The sequence below is a fragment of the Chrysemys picta genome, chromosome 5, assembly GCF_011386835.1.
Source record: "Chrysemys picta bellii isolate R12L10 chromosome 5, ASM1138683v2, whole genome shotgun sequence".
Lineage (NCBI taxonomy): Eukaryota > Metazoa > Chordata > Testudines > Emydidae > Chrysemys > Chrysemys picta.
The window spans coordinates 137,004,969-137,020,434 of NC_088795.1; the positions used below are offsets into that span (position 1 = coordinate 137,004,969).

General features: G+C 40.1%; 1 protein-coding gene across 3 annotated transcripts in view; it reads right to left on the bottom strand.

Moving 5' to 3' along the window:
* DNAAF9 (dynein axonemal assembly factor 9) overlaps positions 1 to 15,466 on the bottom strand; it is a 132,609-nt gene that overhangs the window by 75,626 nt on the left and 41,517 nt on the right. For all 3 annotated transcript variants that reach the window (XM_065597288.1, XM_042855612.2, XM_042855613.2), the window contains 5 exons: positions 12,470 to 12,566; positions 9,453 to 9,559; positions 6,171 to 6,248; positions 3,125 to 3,223; positions 1,954 to 2,009 (listed from right to left, as the gene is read on the bottom strand). In XM_065597288.1, coding sequence (XP_065453360.1) covers positions 1,954 to 2,009; positions 3,125 to 3,223; positions 6,171 to 6,248; positions 9,453 to 9,559; positions 12,470 to 12,515 — 386 coding nt within the window. In that variant the 5' untranslated portion in view covers positions 12,516 to 12,566. The remainder of the gene's footprint in view (positions 1 to 1,953; positions 2,010 to 3,124; positions 3,224 to 6,170; positions 6,249 to 9,452; positions 9,560 to 12,469; positions 12,567 to 15,466) is intronic.

The window sequence follows — 15,466 nt, forward strand, 5'->3', positions numbered from 1 at the left end:
GGGCTTCCTCCCCTCCCCCCCCAGTGTCCTCTTTTTTCATTGTGGAAATATGGTAACCCTATTAAAATATGAACATGCAAATCATTGTGGCTACCACTGTTATATAGTTGCAACAAATCTTATACAAAATATAACGTATGGCCAGAAAGGGTTAAGCAGCTTGCAGGCTAAATGACCCAAAGCCAACCATTAAAGACAAGTTAAAAAGTATGTGAATGGTAATTAGGGCCATTCCCTGCTAGACAGATTAGAACTTTGAAGTGCAAACCTGTATTGTTAGAGAATTAGAGGCGATACTAATTGTGTGTGTTTACTTATATCTTGTTTAATAAATAGCTATGTAAACAGACAGTTCCTATAGCTATTGATTCGGAGATCAAAAGGGAATATTAACATTTAGATGAATCTTGAATGCAATGATGTCATTGTCCTTGCGCCTCTTTAAAGTTTGTGATAGACTGCCTAATGGATAAATTATCTTATGTTAATCCATGTAGTTAATTACCGGTAAGGTTTGGGAAATAGAAGGTTACATCAAAAGACTATTGTTCACCCAGGACTGTATGGTCAAGTGGCTGCTAGAAAACGGTATAAAAGACCCTTGGGTCCCAATCCTTTTTATCTCAGATCTGCTTGAGGCTTCATGCAGGAGAAGCCTAAGCCATAAGGACTGAGATCCCAGTCTTGACTGGACCACCTGAATATAAACATTGGACTATAACCTATGAACTATTTCTGAAACAACTCTTTGCAACTACAAAGCTCACCATCTCTGCTATGAATCTGAATCTCAAGAATTGTACTCATGTCTGTATGTATACTGATCTTTTAACCAATACACACACACACTCTTCTTTTTTAATAAATTTTAGTTTAGTTAATAAGAACTGGCTGTAAGTATTTGGGTAAGATCTGAAATATTCATTAACCGGGAGGTAACATGTCCAATCCTTTCGGATTTGTAGAACTTTTTTATATAATCAACAATATTTTCAACAACCTTCATCATATTTGACTTGGGGATCTGGGTGGAGGCCTGAGGTTAGGTTACTTTAAGGGAACTGTGTTGTTGGTTTCTGGGTAACCAGTGAGGTATTATAGAGGGTGTTTTGTGCTGGCTTGGTAAATCTAAGTATTGGAATATCCACCAGCTTTGGAGATTGTCTGCCTTATTCTTTGCAGTTCACCCTAATTGAGTGACCTCAGCTGGCTCCCCTGGGACACCAGTCACAACCATAAAGTATTATTAGCCATGTATCTAGATTTTACATTTAAACTAAGGTTCAGTATGTGTCATTAATTTGCACATTTGTAAGTTTCTACCTCCATAATATTTCTTTTCCTTAATGTTATATAGAGAGATTGCTGTGACAGAATTAATGCTTCCGTGCTGGGATGAAACAAGCATGATTTTATCCTTAAATTATTCTTATGTGGCTAGTGTAGGGTTTGGGTTTTTCTTATCTATTTATTTCCTTGCTTTTAAGCATTTTGCCTGTTAATCATTTACAAAACCCAATGTGTCACTCAGCAACTTTTTTTTTTTTAATACTATTATGAAAATATGGGGCCATTCTGCTCACGCTGCTCAGATAGCATGGTAATGAATCAAGTATAAAATCCTGAATAACATAGAATAGGCCAAGTGGGTAATTAGAAGCCCGAATGCTTGTTCTGTACACAATACAGTTACATGGGTGACAATTTACAAAGAGTTGGGAGATCCTTCAGGAGAAGAGGCTATACATAAGTGGTATTACTAAAAATATATTTTATACCTAAAGATAACTCCATATCAATCCTAAATAGGACATGATATATTAAGATGTATTCAATGTCCCAAATGACATTACAATAGGTCTCAATGCATCAGATATAAAGTAACATTATATAAATATAGTACACTAATTGATACACATGACATCTTCACAGGAATAAGATAAATGACATTACCTGTTGTCTGTTATATGGCTTGAAATCATTCCATGACTGAAGTAACTTCTGAATGGCTACAAAAAGAAAAAAGCAACTTTGTTACTCCAACAGTAAAAAGCAACACAGAAAGACTGCCAGGTTTAAATGAGAGATGCTAATGCTATCACTAAGACCTGGCTTACAGATCAACATAGCTACCTTGCTCAAGGGTCTGAAAAACTCACGCCCTGAGCACCGTAACTATGACGACCTAACCCTCAATTAAACACAATTAGGTTGACAGAATAGTGCTTCCGTAGATCTAGTTATCACTGCTTGGGAAGGTGCATTATCTACAATGATGAAAAAACCCATTCCGTTGCTACAGGAATTATCTATACTATGGCAGTATAGTGGCATAGCTACAGCACCAGAGCTGGGCCACTGTAACACCCATGGTGTAGACAAGCACTAAAAAATGAACTACATTATACATCATTTTAAAAAAAACAAGAAGTCGCATATCTTGATTACATAATTACGATTATTACGATTATTAAACTCAACTGGAACCAGTAACAGGTCACAGTGGTGGAATGCATAGTAGCACCTCCACATTTCCCATCTGAGTCATATCATGGATTATGTTAAAAACAGGTCTGAAATTTGCAGTCTTGGTTTTTCTTGTTTGTTGCTTTATATGAATTCCTATCACCAAACTGAAATGAAATTTATATATAAATTTGAATCTATTAGACAGACATGCCATACAAATAAGGTCCACTATCAGTGCAAAACTCAACTTTGAGTTTAGCTGAAAAGTTAAATTGCCCTGGTACACAGATGCAACATTTTATTATACTGTACTGTCACGTTAAACAAAAAGGAAACACAGCCTGAACTTTACAATTTAGGAAAGAAGAATATTCACAAGCTTATACACCGCAATAGGCAAGTTTGCTTATAACCATAAAGATGAAAAAGAAAGGGGGGAAGGGAAGAAAACAAACCCTATCAAATATAATGACAAGGCGGTAATAATGAATCAGCATTAGTGACATTTACATTTCAGGTTTCAGAGTGGTAGCCCTGTTAGTCTATATCAGCAAAAACAAGGAGTCGTCCTTGTGGTACCTTAGTTAGTCTCTAAGGTGCCACATGAATTCCTCCCTGTATTTGCATTTCAAAGGGTTTAATTAAGTAAACATACCTCCCCCGCTTGAGATTCTGACAGCTCGAGGATGAAAGGAATTTCAGTGTCAAAATTAGCAAAAAAGCTGGTCCATTGGTGCTCGAAAGTCATTAAATCCTGAAAAGGGAAAAAAGCAATACGTGTTGTTCTGTTCGGCTAGTATCATGTCAGCAGGGCAGTAAATCATGGATGTTAAATGATGAAATCAACTATGTTACAACACTTTTGTTAACAGTCCAATTATGTAAAATCTTGTTTTATGACCACTTCAGACCAAACAAAATTTAGTTTTGTCACTCAAAGCTTAATAAACTGGAAAATTCAACTTTCATTGAAAAAAAATATTCTGTCCAATAAGTAATTTCAGTCTAAAAATTAAGCCATTTATTTTGAGAATGTCAAACTGAGTTTTCAGATTGCTGGGTAAAAGCTATTTGAAGAGATACTCACTCAAAAACTGAAGAGACAAATGTGTAAATATGAACAGGATCAAAAATGAAGTACTGCCTAATACATTTTAAAAACAAGGAATCTACATTGCTCCAATACGGATTTGTACTTTTAACATCAAACAAAGACAGTAACTATGGATAGAGAGGAGGGAAAAGTGACTTCTTATAACTGTCAAGTATCAAAGTGTTAGTCTGGATCTGTAAAAGCAGCTAAGAGTCCTGTGGCACCTTATAGACTAACAGACACATAGGAGCATGAGCTTTCGTGGGTGAATACCCACTTCTTCGGATGCATCAAAGAATAATTTCCAGTTATGAGAACAGATTCTAATTATTCAAGATAAAGTCTGCCCCATGTGTTTTCACCCCTCTATCCCTAAACAACATGGCTGGAGACAGCAAGTATGTATACCAAGTATACTAGATGTGAGGTACAGAACGGAAATGAATCAGCATACAAATGAACAGGACTTTTTACAAGTTAAGGCAGTGAGAGTTAAGAATGAAATTAAAACATCAGAAAAAGAATAGAGAAAAACAAAATTATATCATTCTGATGAAGCAGATATTTGGGATGGATACATAGTGTATCAGAATTATAACAAAGTTTAGTGTGGGATCTACAATTATTGCACAATATGTATTATGTGGAATGGCTTCCATAGTATTCCAAAGCATGAACCTAGAAGATATGGGGGGAAAGAGGGGGAAAGGAAGGATTACTGAAGTGAGAGGGTTTAGACTGTGTGCTCTTTTTTAAAATGGTACGAGGGGGAGGGAAGGGGAGAGAAACGGAACTGCTTGAAACTGGGCACCTTAGATATAAATCTTTGAAATTTGTGTCTGTTCCAAAATGTATTTTAAATGCATCACTTCTAAAGACTGAAATAAAGCATCTTACCGTACATAAGAAAGATTTGATAGATACACAATTAAAAGTGTTAACATCCTGTTTATTTCTTTGGGATTTATGATCTAGCTGATCATGTGTTTCAAGACAGACTCCTATTCAAACTAAGGATGACACCATCTCATTTCAACCACCATTATGGAAGTTAACTACTGAACAACTGGATGCCTTAAGAGACTGATAATAGATTCATCTCTAGGTCACTGGTTCAAATGGACTCCAGGAGAGTGATAATAAAAGCATACTGGCATCTGATGGCATGTGAAGTGAGATTGTCTCAGTCCAACCACTTAGTTAATGAGATTTTAAGCACTTTGGGCCAGGGACCATCTCTCTCGTGTTTTTACACGGACTAGCACAAAGGAGCCCTGATCTCTGGATTTCCAAAGTGCTACTGCAAGCATCAAACCAGCAAACCACACAACCTTTAAATGACAGGTATCCACATGACAAAACAAAATCTGAGCTAATACCTCACACTCTGGGGTCAAGAGCAACAATAAACCAAGATGACGAGAACAGAGTATGTAAGAATTACTGTACACTCTCAACCCTCCAAGCGCTCAGGCTTCATCATCGTAGAGGATGCTGTCTGAGCAACATAAGGAAGCCACTAATGTCTCTATGCTTGTTGTTTCTGTTCTATGCATGACAGAATTAAACTGACAATATGGTAATTTTTAACAGCACACCAATTTCTAAAAATGCACAAAAGTAAATATGAAACACAACGTTAGCTACAATTAATCCTGAATATCTTGTCCACATTTATGATTGTAGCGATATCCCTCAAGACCAGCAACAAAGTATCAACTGCCTGAGACTGATTTCAGTTTCAGATAAACAGCACTAAAACAGGAGATTAGACAGTGTGTGGGTGTGTATGTATGTATGTGTGTGTATATTATATATATATATATACACACACACACACACACACACACACACACACACACAGAGATCTGTCTAATCTTCTCCTCTTTTAGTGCTGTTATATATAACATATATATATATTTTTATTTATTTATTTATTTATTTATTTATTTATTTATTTTATAATCCATCTCAAATTGCATTCAAATTGGATTTAGCAGAGGCAATACTAAGCCTCGCAAATTGATGTTTATGTCAACTAAACTTTAACTACCAAAGGCACTGCTATTCTAGAAGCATATATTCCTCCAACTTCAAATTGGTTTAGGCATTTAAAATCAGACTACCTCATTAGAAAACAAGTTCACTGGGAAATACAAAAAAAGGTACTGTAAAAATTGTCTGTGGCCACTATTGATCTGTTTTTAAACTATTCAGTAGCTATCAAGCAATATGGACCAATTAGGTTTATGATAAGAAAATTGTTCTTTTTTAACACAATGCTTCTGCTGCCACGCACTATTCTTTTAACATGCACTGAAGGACTGGTGTCGAACATACATTGTGCTGTGACTTGCAAAGAATACAGCCAACTCACGCAATTGTGGGGATTTTCTCTATAGACTTGATAAGGTAAAGAACACAGTGTCTTTAATTCCACAGAAGTTACACAAACTTCCAAAGAGAAAACTGCAGCACCCTCGCAGCATAGGGAGCCCACACTTTGGCTGATGTAGTCAAACCAGTTTTTTGTTAGACACTAACGTAAATTGACACTTTTCGTCTAAGACTTGTCATGAGTTAGTTCAAAACATTTCAGCTGCATTACCTCAAAAAGCAAGTCCTCCAGGGAAACAGGATCCATTTTGCTGTATGTTTTCCACAGATCCATGCTGACATCCATTAACTGTAAAACATTTTAATACATGTATCTTTTTACTGTGAAAATACGGTAAGTAGTGTGACATGCACAGATTTAAGCGGCACTCAAGCACTTAGCTGCTGGGTGCGGAGCAGTTTTGCAAGTCTGGCCTTCAGCCTGCTACAACAGTTTGTACGAATCTTAAACACTCAACCAATGGCATAAGCGTTTCAAATTCAAGACTGGATAAGATTTAAAAACTCTGGATAACCCAACCTATAAAATTCATATCCTTCACATTAAGTGATAGTATGTAATTGATATCTAGGTCTTAAGTGCTTTTTTCATACAAACTATATCCTAAAAGGCTTTTCAGAGTTAAATATAATAGAGTTAATTAAGAGCAGAGAAGAGAGATATTAACAAGTATAGCCAAGGGAAAAAAGACAAGTGTGCAGTTAAGATTTTTAAAAAGATTGAGAGTCAGTATGGTAGAGCAATACAAGAAAGCAGTTCCAAATGGCTAGAACTGCAGAAAGGCAACTCCTTGTTATGAGTGAATGGTCAGAAAGGCAGACAGTACCAACTAAAGCAAGTTACAAGTTAACTGGCACGAACACTAATTAAAACGTTTTCCTCCATAGGTAAACGTACATATGGAGCTATAATCGTTCAAAAATATTCCAAGAGACACTGACATTTTAAATGCTTTCTAGATTGAAATATTTCAAAGAGTTTTCAAAAATGCAACACTGAAAGTTTTATATGACTGCTTTATACAGTCATTTCAATTGCTCTTCACTGAATCTGGCAACAGATTGCCTTCTAAGACATGGTTTCCATTCATTCGTCATTTACAGCTAAGTGCATTAAGGGAGTTCTGTGCATAATAGTACTATGAACATGCGCCACCGTTGGATCATCACAAAATATTAAGGGGTGATTATTTATCTTTAAATATTTTGTGAAATATTGATTAAAAGTCTTAGTTGCTTTTGAAAAAAAGAAGAGAATTACTACTTTAAGTATTAAAAATGTTTTTAAATATTCCAATGAGGATAATTTTGAACTGAACTGAAGAGAATGGGGGATGTGTGGCTGCATTAATGTGTTAAAAGCATCAATATACCACTAATTTGAAGACCTAACATTCAAACAAAATACAGAAAAGGAATAGGCAACAACTTTGCTTATGCAGCACGTAATACCTTGAAGTATCTTTGGGGTCCCAGAGCCCAGGTTTCAGCCCAAGCCCAAACGTCTACACTGCAAATTTATACCCCCATAGCACAAGCCCCACGTGCCCAAATCAGCTGACCCAGGACAGCTGGAAGATTTGTACTGCAGTGTAGACATACCCTTAGAGGTTTCTCATAGATTCATAGGGTAAAATCCTAGTCCCAGTGAAGTCAGTGGCAAAACTCCCATTGACATCAATGGAGCCAAGGCCTCACCCTAGATTTTAAGACCAAAAAGGATCATTATCATCATCTAGTCCAGTGATACTCAGACCTCAGTGGTTCATGAGCCAAATTAGCTATCAACATTACCCAAAAGAGCTACAGTCATGTGAATTCATTGGTTAATAATTAAGTCACGGTGTTTGAATATCCACTGCAAAAAGCCACAGGAAATACACTGGAGAGCCACTTGAAGTTCAGGAGCCCGAGTATCACTGCTCTAGACAAACCCCCATTAGAGCACCTATCTATTCAGACCGTGGTCACCCCTTCTGAGATCTGACAAGTTCACAGCACAAGATGGTACGAAGAAATAAAAGCATGGATGAGGATTTCGGAAGACGAGTCAAAGCAGTGAAGTACATGAACACAGTTGAGGAAAAGAAAGGCAGATCTGTAGCACAGATGGGCCAAAGTTTTACTTGAACAAGAGAGTGGAGGTTATTTAAGCTGCCAAAAGACAGATGAGTAACATCACTAAAAGTAGTAATTAATCAAGAAGACAGAAAAACACAAAAGCTATGTGTAGCAAGTGGGTCTCCATAGAGGAGCCTAGATGAAGCGCACCCACGCCTAGAGATGAGGCAGGAATATTTAGACAGTAAATTGATAGAACTGGGACAGCAGAGAACCAGAGATGTCTGCATAGCAATGCAGTGCTCCAGGAAGGTGAAATGAAGTAAAAACACTTTTTTTTTAAATAGTACTTATATAGCGCTCTCCTCTGTAGACAAAGTAGGTAACTTATATCTCCATTTTACAATGAGGGAAACTGAAGCACACAGGCTACCAGTCTGGTGCCTGATCCAGTGAGCCATGCTGCCTCACAAAAACCTGACTTAGGAGAGAGAACCTGCCACAGTCAGAACAGCTGAAAACAACAAATCAGCCAAATAAGAAGGTACGGTCACTCCCTCTTTCCTTAGCTGATGGGCCATAAGTACCTTAACAATGATCTAAAATGTTTTATTATTTTCAGATCTATAATCTTACCACCTAGCAGGGCTCAAAACAAATGGTCTACACCACTAGAAAGGGAGATTCATAGCTCTCCAGTGGAAAAAAGCACCAGTTTCTAGTACACTTAGTTCATAAGGTAATAGACCGCAAACATGTCACTAGTCCACACCTGAATACTGCTCACTTCATACCTGGATAATTTTGTTTGAGACGAAGAGACTGGAGGAGAGAATTCTATGTTTAGGTAACGATAACTAAGGCTACGATTTAATCACGGAAGTCGCGGAATCCGTGACTTCCAGTGACCTTCGTGACGTCAGCCTGCGGTGGTTGGGAGCTGCAGGGTCCCCCGCCGCCTGCGGGGGCAGGGAGCTGCAGGGTACCTCCGCCACCACAGTCGGCCCCGGAACTCCAAGGCGCTGCCGAAGAAACTCCCCCGCAGCTCCTGGGCCCCGCCGGTGACGGGGGAACCCCACAGCTCCCAGCTGTCGCAAGCCCCTGCAGCTGCAGGCAGCAGGGGTAACCCACAGATCCTGGCCCCCGCAGGCGGCTGCGGAGGACCCCCGGAGCTGCAGGCAGCAGGGATACCCCGCAGCCCTTAGCTGCTGCAGGCGGTTCCTAGCCCCTGTGCAGCTGCCCGCTTCAGGGGTGTAGGGACCCACAGATCCCCATTTTGTCAGGGATATTTTTAGTAAAAGTCATGGACAAATTCAAACTTCCATGAATTTTACTTTCTTGCCCATGACCGGTGTCTGACTTTTACTAAAAGTATCTGTGACAAAATCTTAGCCTTAACGATAATAAATTGAAGTACTTGCTTAATACATACCTCGTATTTCATGGTAAAGAAGCCATCGCCACCGATCCCCTCCAGTGCAAAGGCCTGCACTACTGGCCACTTTTCTACAATGAACATATCAAATATCTGTAGATGACCTACAGGAATCAAATATTTCACAAAAAACGTTAAATGACTATAATAAAAGCATCAGTTTAATATATCTCACCTTTCTACAATGTGAGAAAGTTGTTCTGAGGGTCTAACAAATGACTTGAAATATTCCTTTATATATACACACACCATAAAAGCTTTTTTTAATCGGGCATGTTGGAGGAATGGGGGGTGCCAGTAAGTGAAAAATGCCAGTTAACTAAGAGAGAGGGAGTCTGGGCTCCGCAGCTCCCATTGGCTAGGAACCGCGGCCAATGGGATCTGCAGGGGCGGCGCCTGTAGGCGGAGGCAGCTCACAGAGATGCCTGCTGCGCCTCCACCTAGGAGCAGCCAGGACAGGTCGCCGCTTGTGGGGAGCTGCCAGAGGTGAGTGCCCCCCGGATCCAGCACCCCAAGCTCCCTCCACGCCCCAACCCCCTACCCCGAGCTCCCTCATGCACCCAAACTCCCTTCCAGAGCCTGCAACCTGCAACCTCTCCCGCGTCCCAACCCCCAGCCCCGCAACCCTTCGCATATGCTAAATCCCTCGTGGCCGTTCCTCCGCCTAGGAGCAGCAGGGACATGTCGCTGCTTCTGGGGAGCCACGCGGAGCCAGGTAGGGAGCCTGCCGGCCCTGCACCAACCGGACTATAAATCGGACTTTCTATGAAGATTAGAAATGCTGGTTTATAGAGCTTTCCGGTTGGTACAGGGCCAGATAACACAGCTTTTACTCTAGTTTAAATATTTCACTGTGCTTGTTACAAAAAAGCAGAGTTCAACTGAAAGCCAAAGAAAACAACCTATTGATCTTCAATACAAAAGGAAGAATACAGAACTAGCTGTAAGATGTACAATATAGACTGTATATGTAAGTAAGAAGCAAAATAGTTTATGTACAGCAGTATTCTACTTGTGGAAAATTGTCCAAAATACTTTTTGGGGGGTTGGAGGGAAGGTGGACTAAAAATAAATTGCATGAAAAAGTTAACCTGGCAAAGTTAACCTGGTAAAGTTGAGAAACAATATTCAGTATTACAGACTTTCCAGAATGTTAAATGTTTTTCCCACAACACTGGTTAGACCATGCTGTATGTCTTTTACAATTTATGATAAAGACTGAGGTCCAAGTCCCACAAAACACTTCAGCAGATGGCTAACTTTACACTCATTCATCGTAACGGGACTACTCACACTGAAATGTTTTTGTAGAAGTTTAGGCCTATGAAGCAAAGGGTAAATAAGCAAAGGAAACCAGAAATATAAGTCAGCGGTTCTCAACCAGGGAGCCAGGGGCCCCTGGTGGGCCATGAGCAGATTTCAGGGGGTCTGCCAAGCAGAACCAATGTTAGGCTCTCTGGGGACCACGGCAGAAAGCCAAAGCCCAGGGCCTTGAACACTGCCATGTGGGGCTGAAGCCGAAGCCTGAGCAACTTAGCTTTGTGGGCCCCCCTGTGGCGTGGGGCTCCAGGCACTTGCCCTGGTTGCTACCCCCACAACGCCGGCACTGGCTTTTATATGCAGAAAAACAGTTGTTGGGTACTGGTGGGGCACGGAGTTTTTATAGCATATTGGGGGGTGGGGGGGAGGAGAGACTCAAAAAGAAAAAAGTTGAGAACCCCTGCTGTAAGTGACACATTGTATCATAAAATGCCCAAAATACCACAGAGGAAGTAAAGCTTAACTTTCTGAACTTCCTCCCACTTATGCTAAATGTTGCTTTATGCAAATTTTCCCCCATCTAAATTCCCTATGTTTTTATAACTAAAAAAAATTAAAGCTATTGAGCTTGATGAGTGCATAAGTTTATCAGCGGAGCTTATAAACTGCTTGAACTGGAGAGTGACCACCGCCCAGCAGGATTTAGCAACTCTACAAGAAAAAGTGCATCCTTAACTCAGACTAGGACAATGGTTCTTCATATATTTATGACTTGAAACTATTGCATCTTCCACTTCTAAGGATGGATGATTTAAGAAAAAAGTTTAAAAGTTACTAGCTTCTGCTATTTCAGTTATGAGTGCAAATTTTCTCATCAGAAAATACATTATAGGAGAGAGACATTTTCTACATTCACGTAACACAAAACTGCCTGAACTGACTTTGCACAAATTTGCAAATACATTTCACCTTTTGTCAAGACCAAGCAAGAAAAGTGTTCATACAAAAGAAATGAGAGTTATGAGCACTAAAATAAAGGAGAGTCAGAAGTGACTATGGAATGCAACCATAACTATCAACAGTGGTTACCAGCCATCAACAGAAAGCCAGACTCATGGTAAATGCATAGCTCAAAGATTTCTTTGCAACAGTATATTGCTCTCTTTTTAAAAGTCAACAATCACAGAGCAAGTGCACTGCAGTATTTTTGCACCACATACTGTATGCTGTTTCCATTCCTGAACACATTTATGAAGCAATATAAAATTAAAATGTTCAGCTTGCAAGTCTGGCAACAGATCACACAGGAAATCATGCTGTCCAATTTCTTCTGTTCTAAAACAGGAAGCTTGAATAAAAAAAAAAGTTTATTCTTTCCTCATACAAAAGTGTATTTATCTGAAGCCCCCATCAGAACAGAGAACTTCTGTACTTGGCCAAACACTTTTCCCGGCATGCAAATTATTCCTTTGCCTCAGGCTATGAGCATTCACTATGCAGAGTGCGCACACACTATTTTCTCTGAAGAGAAAATAAAAATCTCAGTAATTTAAGTTTCAGATTCTAAGAAATCCAAATCCTGATATAAAGTAATACATTAAAATGAGATGGATAAATTATCAGGCTCACTTACAATAAAAAAGAGCGCCCAGAGGTATTTTAACTTATTGTTGTTACAACATCATACTTCTATTCGGACAAACAAATGATCAAATAATTCACCAAAACAATGAAGTAATACAGTATTAACCCACCTTGGGAGCTGTAAGGAATGCCGATTCGACTACAATCTCGAACCATGTCTACAAAGCTGGCAATTTTAAACTCCTCTGCAGCTTCTTCATCTTCATACTGACAGGAATAATTTAAAAATTAGTTTTATTAAACCTAACATTTTCTGGCTGGAGATCTGTACAGTTAAAATACATTTTCAATCAAGGTGACAACTGCCATTTTGCACAACCAATGCTGATCGTATATTACACTATTCCATACAGTAACAAAGGCTCTCGAAAGCTATTTATTTCACCACTATGCTCTGGGGATTTTAGCCATCATAGTATGAACATATGAAGGCCAAAGGGAACTGTTTGCAAAACTGAAGCACAAAAGTGAACATGTTTTTACAAGGCTATGCAGGAGAAAGCACGAATACTTCACTCTCAATTTTCAAGAAAGCCTCTCTGCCCCCCACCTACTACAATATGGAAAGTTAAGACCAACAGGCATTTTTGCATGGAAACGTGCACACAATAACGAAAGAGCTCTAAGTGCAAGGTATTCTTTTCTTGGAGAATCTCAAGACTCTTGACTAGTTATTTACTACAGAAGATTACAGAGAGAAAAACGGTTATCACCATTTTACATATGATGGAAGTGGAACAGGGAGGTGAAATGATTTGCCCCAAGTCACACAGCAAGTGAGTGGCAGAATTGGGAATGGCACCTAGAATTCTTAACACTACTCCCCTGCTCTGGCCACTAGACAATCTTGTCCTCCTGACTCCTCTACTATATATGCATATAGTAGCATGGTTGGGGGATTAAGACAGACTTCCTATTTCTAACACTTTAGGGCAGTGTTTCTCAAATCTCCTGGGTGGTGATTGGGGGTAGGCACAAAGCAGTGGCCCCTTCCCGGATCTGCCAGCACGGATTGGGCCCTGCTCCCTCTGGAGCCACAAATGCCAGAGGAGCAGGCAGCCAGTGAGAGTTCCCCACCTTCCCAGGAGGAGTGGGACTCAGGCTTCAGACCTGGGGTGGCAGGCTCTGGGCCCAGGCTTTGGCTGCATGGCGGGAGGCTCCATCCCATGGTCGCAGGTTTGGGGCTCCAGCCATAGGGATCAGGCTCCGGCCTCAAGCCACGCGGCAGCAAGTGCCAGCTCTGGGCTCACATTCCACCGCCCCAGCCTCTGCTGTGTCCTCTAGCCCCGGGTTTCGTCCGCACACTCCATCCCCCAGCTGTGTGGCGGTCGGCACTGGGCCTGGGCTCAGGCCACTGGGCTTCAGCCCCAGCTGTGCAGTGACAGGTGCCAGCCCTGGGCTCACCCCCCGCCGCCTCCCCTACCCCTCCATCTCCATCCCCCATCGCCCCTGGCCCTTGCTGCCTTCCCAGCCCCGCATCCATTGCCCTGGCCTCTGCTGCCTCCCTACCCACCTTCCCATCCAGGGCTTAATATGTCCCCTGGCTTGCCAGAGCTGAGTAAGTCTGTTGTGAAAAGTGATATTTGTAGGTTTGTTAATATCACTTTACACTGCTTCCCAGACAGCCAGCATGCCTACTGCTGTGAAAAGTGATATTAACATACAAATATCACTTTTCACAGAAAGAGACCTACTAACTGCAATCAACCAAAAAAGCAAAAGATAAGAACACACAAAGCACCTTATTTGTTTCTAATCTGTTTGGGTCCAGTAAAGAATAGAGACAAATGTACATTATTTGTATTATTCAGTCTGCAAAAAAACCTACATGAATAAATGTCAATGATTTGGACATGTACATGTGCATATTTATTTGTTTTTCCTGAACTTAATTATGTATTTTAGGAAAAACTGTCAGAGTGGCCACTAGCAAGAACTGGTGGGCACACTGTGAGGCCCCCAAAAAAATCTGTTGAGAGAACCCTGCTTTAGAGTTATGAGGGAGTCGGAGCGTACTCTTTCAGTTCAAAACCTGTTCCCAAGTGACTTTGTCAGTTACTCAAATTAGATTTTAAAATGCCTTTGGAACTAGCTTTCCTGGTTTCCAAGGGGACACTGGAAGGTCGCTCATTAAGGCTTTTCAGTTCAATTGTAAATATCTTCCATCACATATGTAGTATACAGTCAGTATACTTCTGAAACGTGATAAGTAAGAATTTGAAATAAGTCTCTTTATTATGCTATATCGCTATTTATAAGACGTTTTCAAGGGCACTTCTTCTCCCTCACTGTTCAGTACAGTCACTTCAAAAACATTGTGACCAAGTGGAAAGATCGGAGAACACTAAATTTTGCAAGATTCTATAAGAGCTGCACAAGCCCCATGGTACTTGTTCCTTTTTAAAGCTTTGCCGTTATTACTGTTATAAAAGCTTAGCTAAAAATAGGCAGTACTTTGGTATGCCATTGTAAAGGAAAACTAAATGCTTTAACAAACAGCCACAGGCGATCATTTGTCAGAAAGAATCAATCTAAAATGGTGTCTGAAGGATGACAAGATTTCACAGCTCCTATGAACAGCCAGAAGTTCTCTAGGAAACTGGCAGTCCCATATACATTTGAAGAAATGGCACTTAAAAAAAAGTCCAGCACACTTTGTTGACATTTATATGCAGTACCCCAGAAATCAGCATCTTTACAATACAAGGAATCTCAGAATTTTCAGTTAATTTCATTATACACTTCAAATATATTAGGGCATTTGGCTCATCTTTCTGTTCATAATCAGCAGTTTCAATCAGCATCATGAGATTTCATTAATACTTAGCCAGAGCAGACCACACACAACGAATCTAATCAGAGAATAGCAAAGTAAGCAGATTTTTCAAACCCACTTTATCTTCTTAAACATATTAAAATATTTCTAATTGCCCAGCACATTCGTGATGCTGTGCATGATTAATGATTACTATTAATTAGCACGGGGCCCTCAACTTTGGAACCTACTGCTATGGTTTGGAATAACCTGGGTGTGTTGACTTTCCAGGCACCCGACAAGTCTGATGAGGGTCAACATTTAAATTTTGTTACAGATGTTTTGGCTTGTG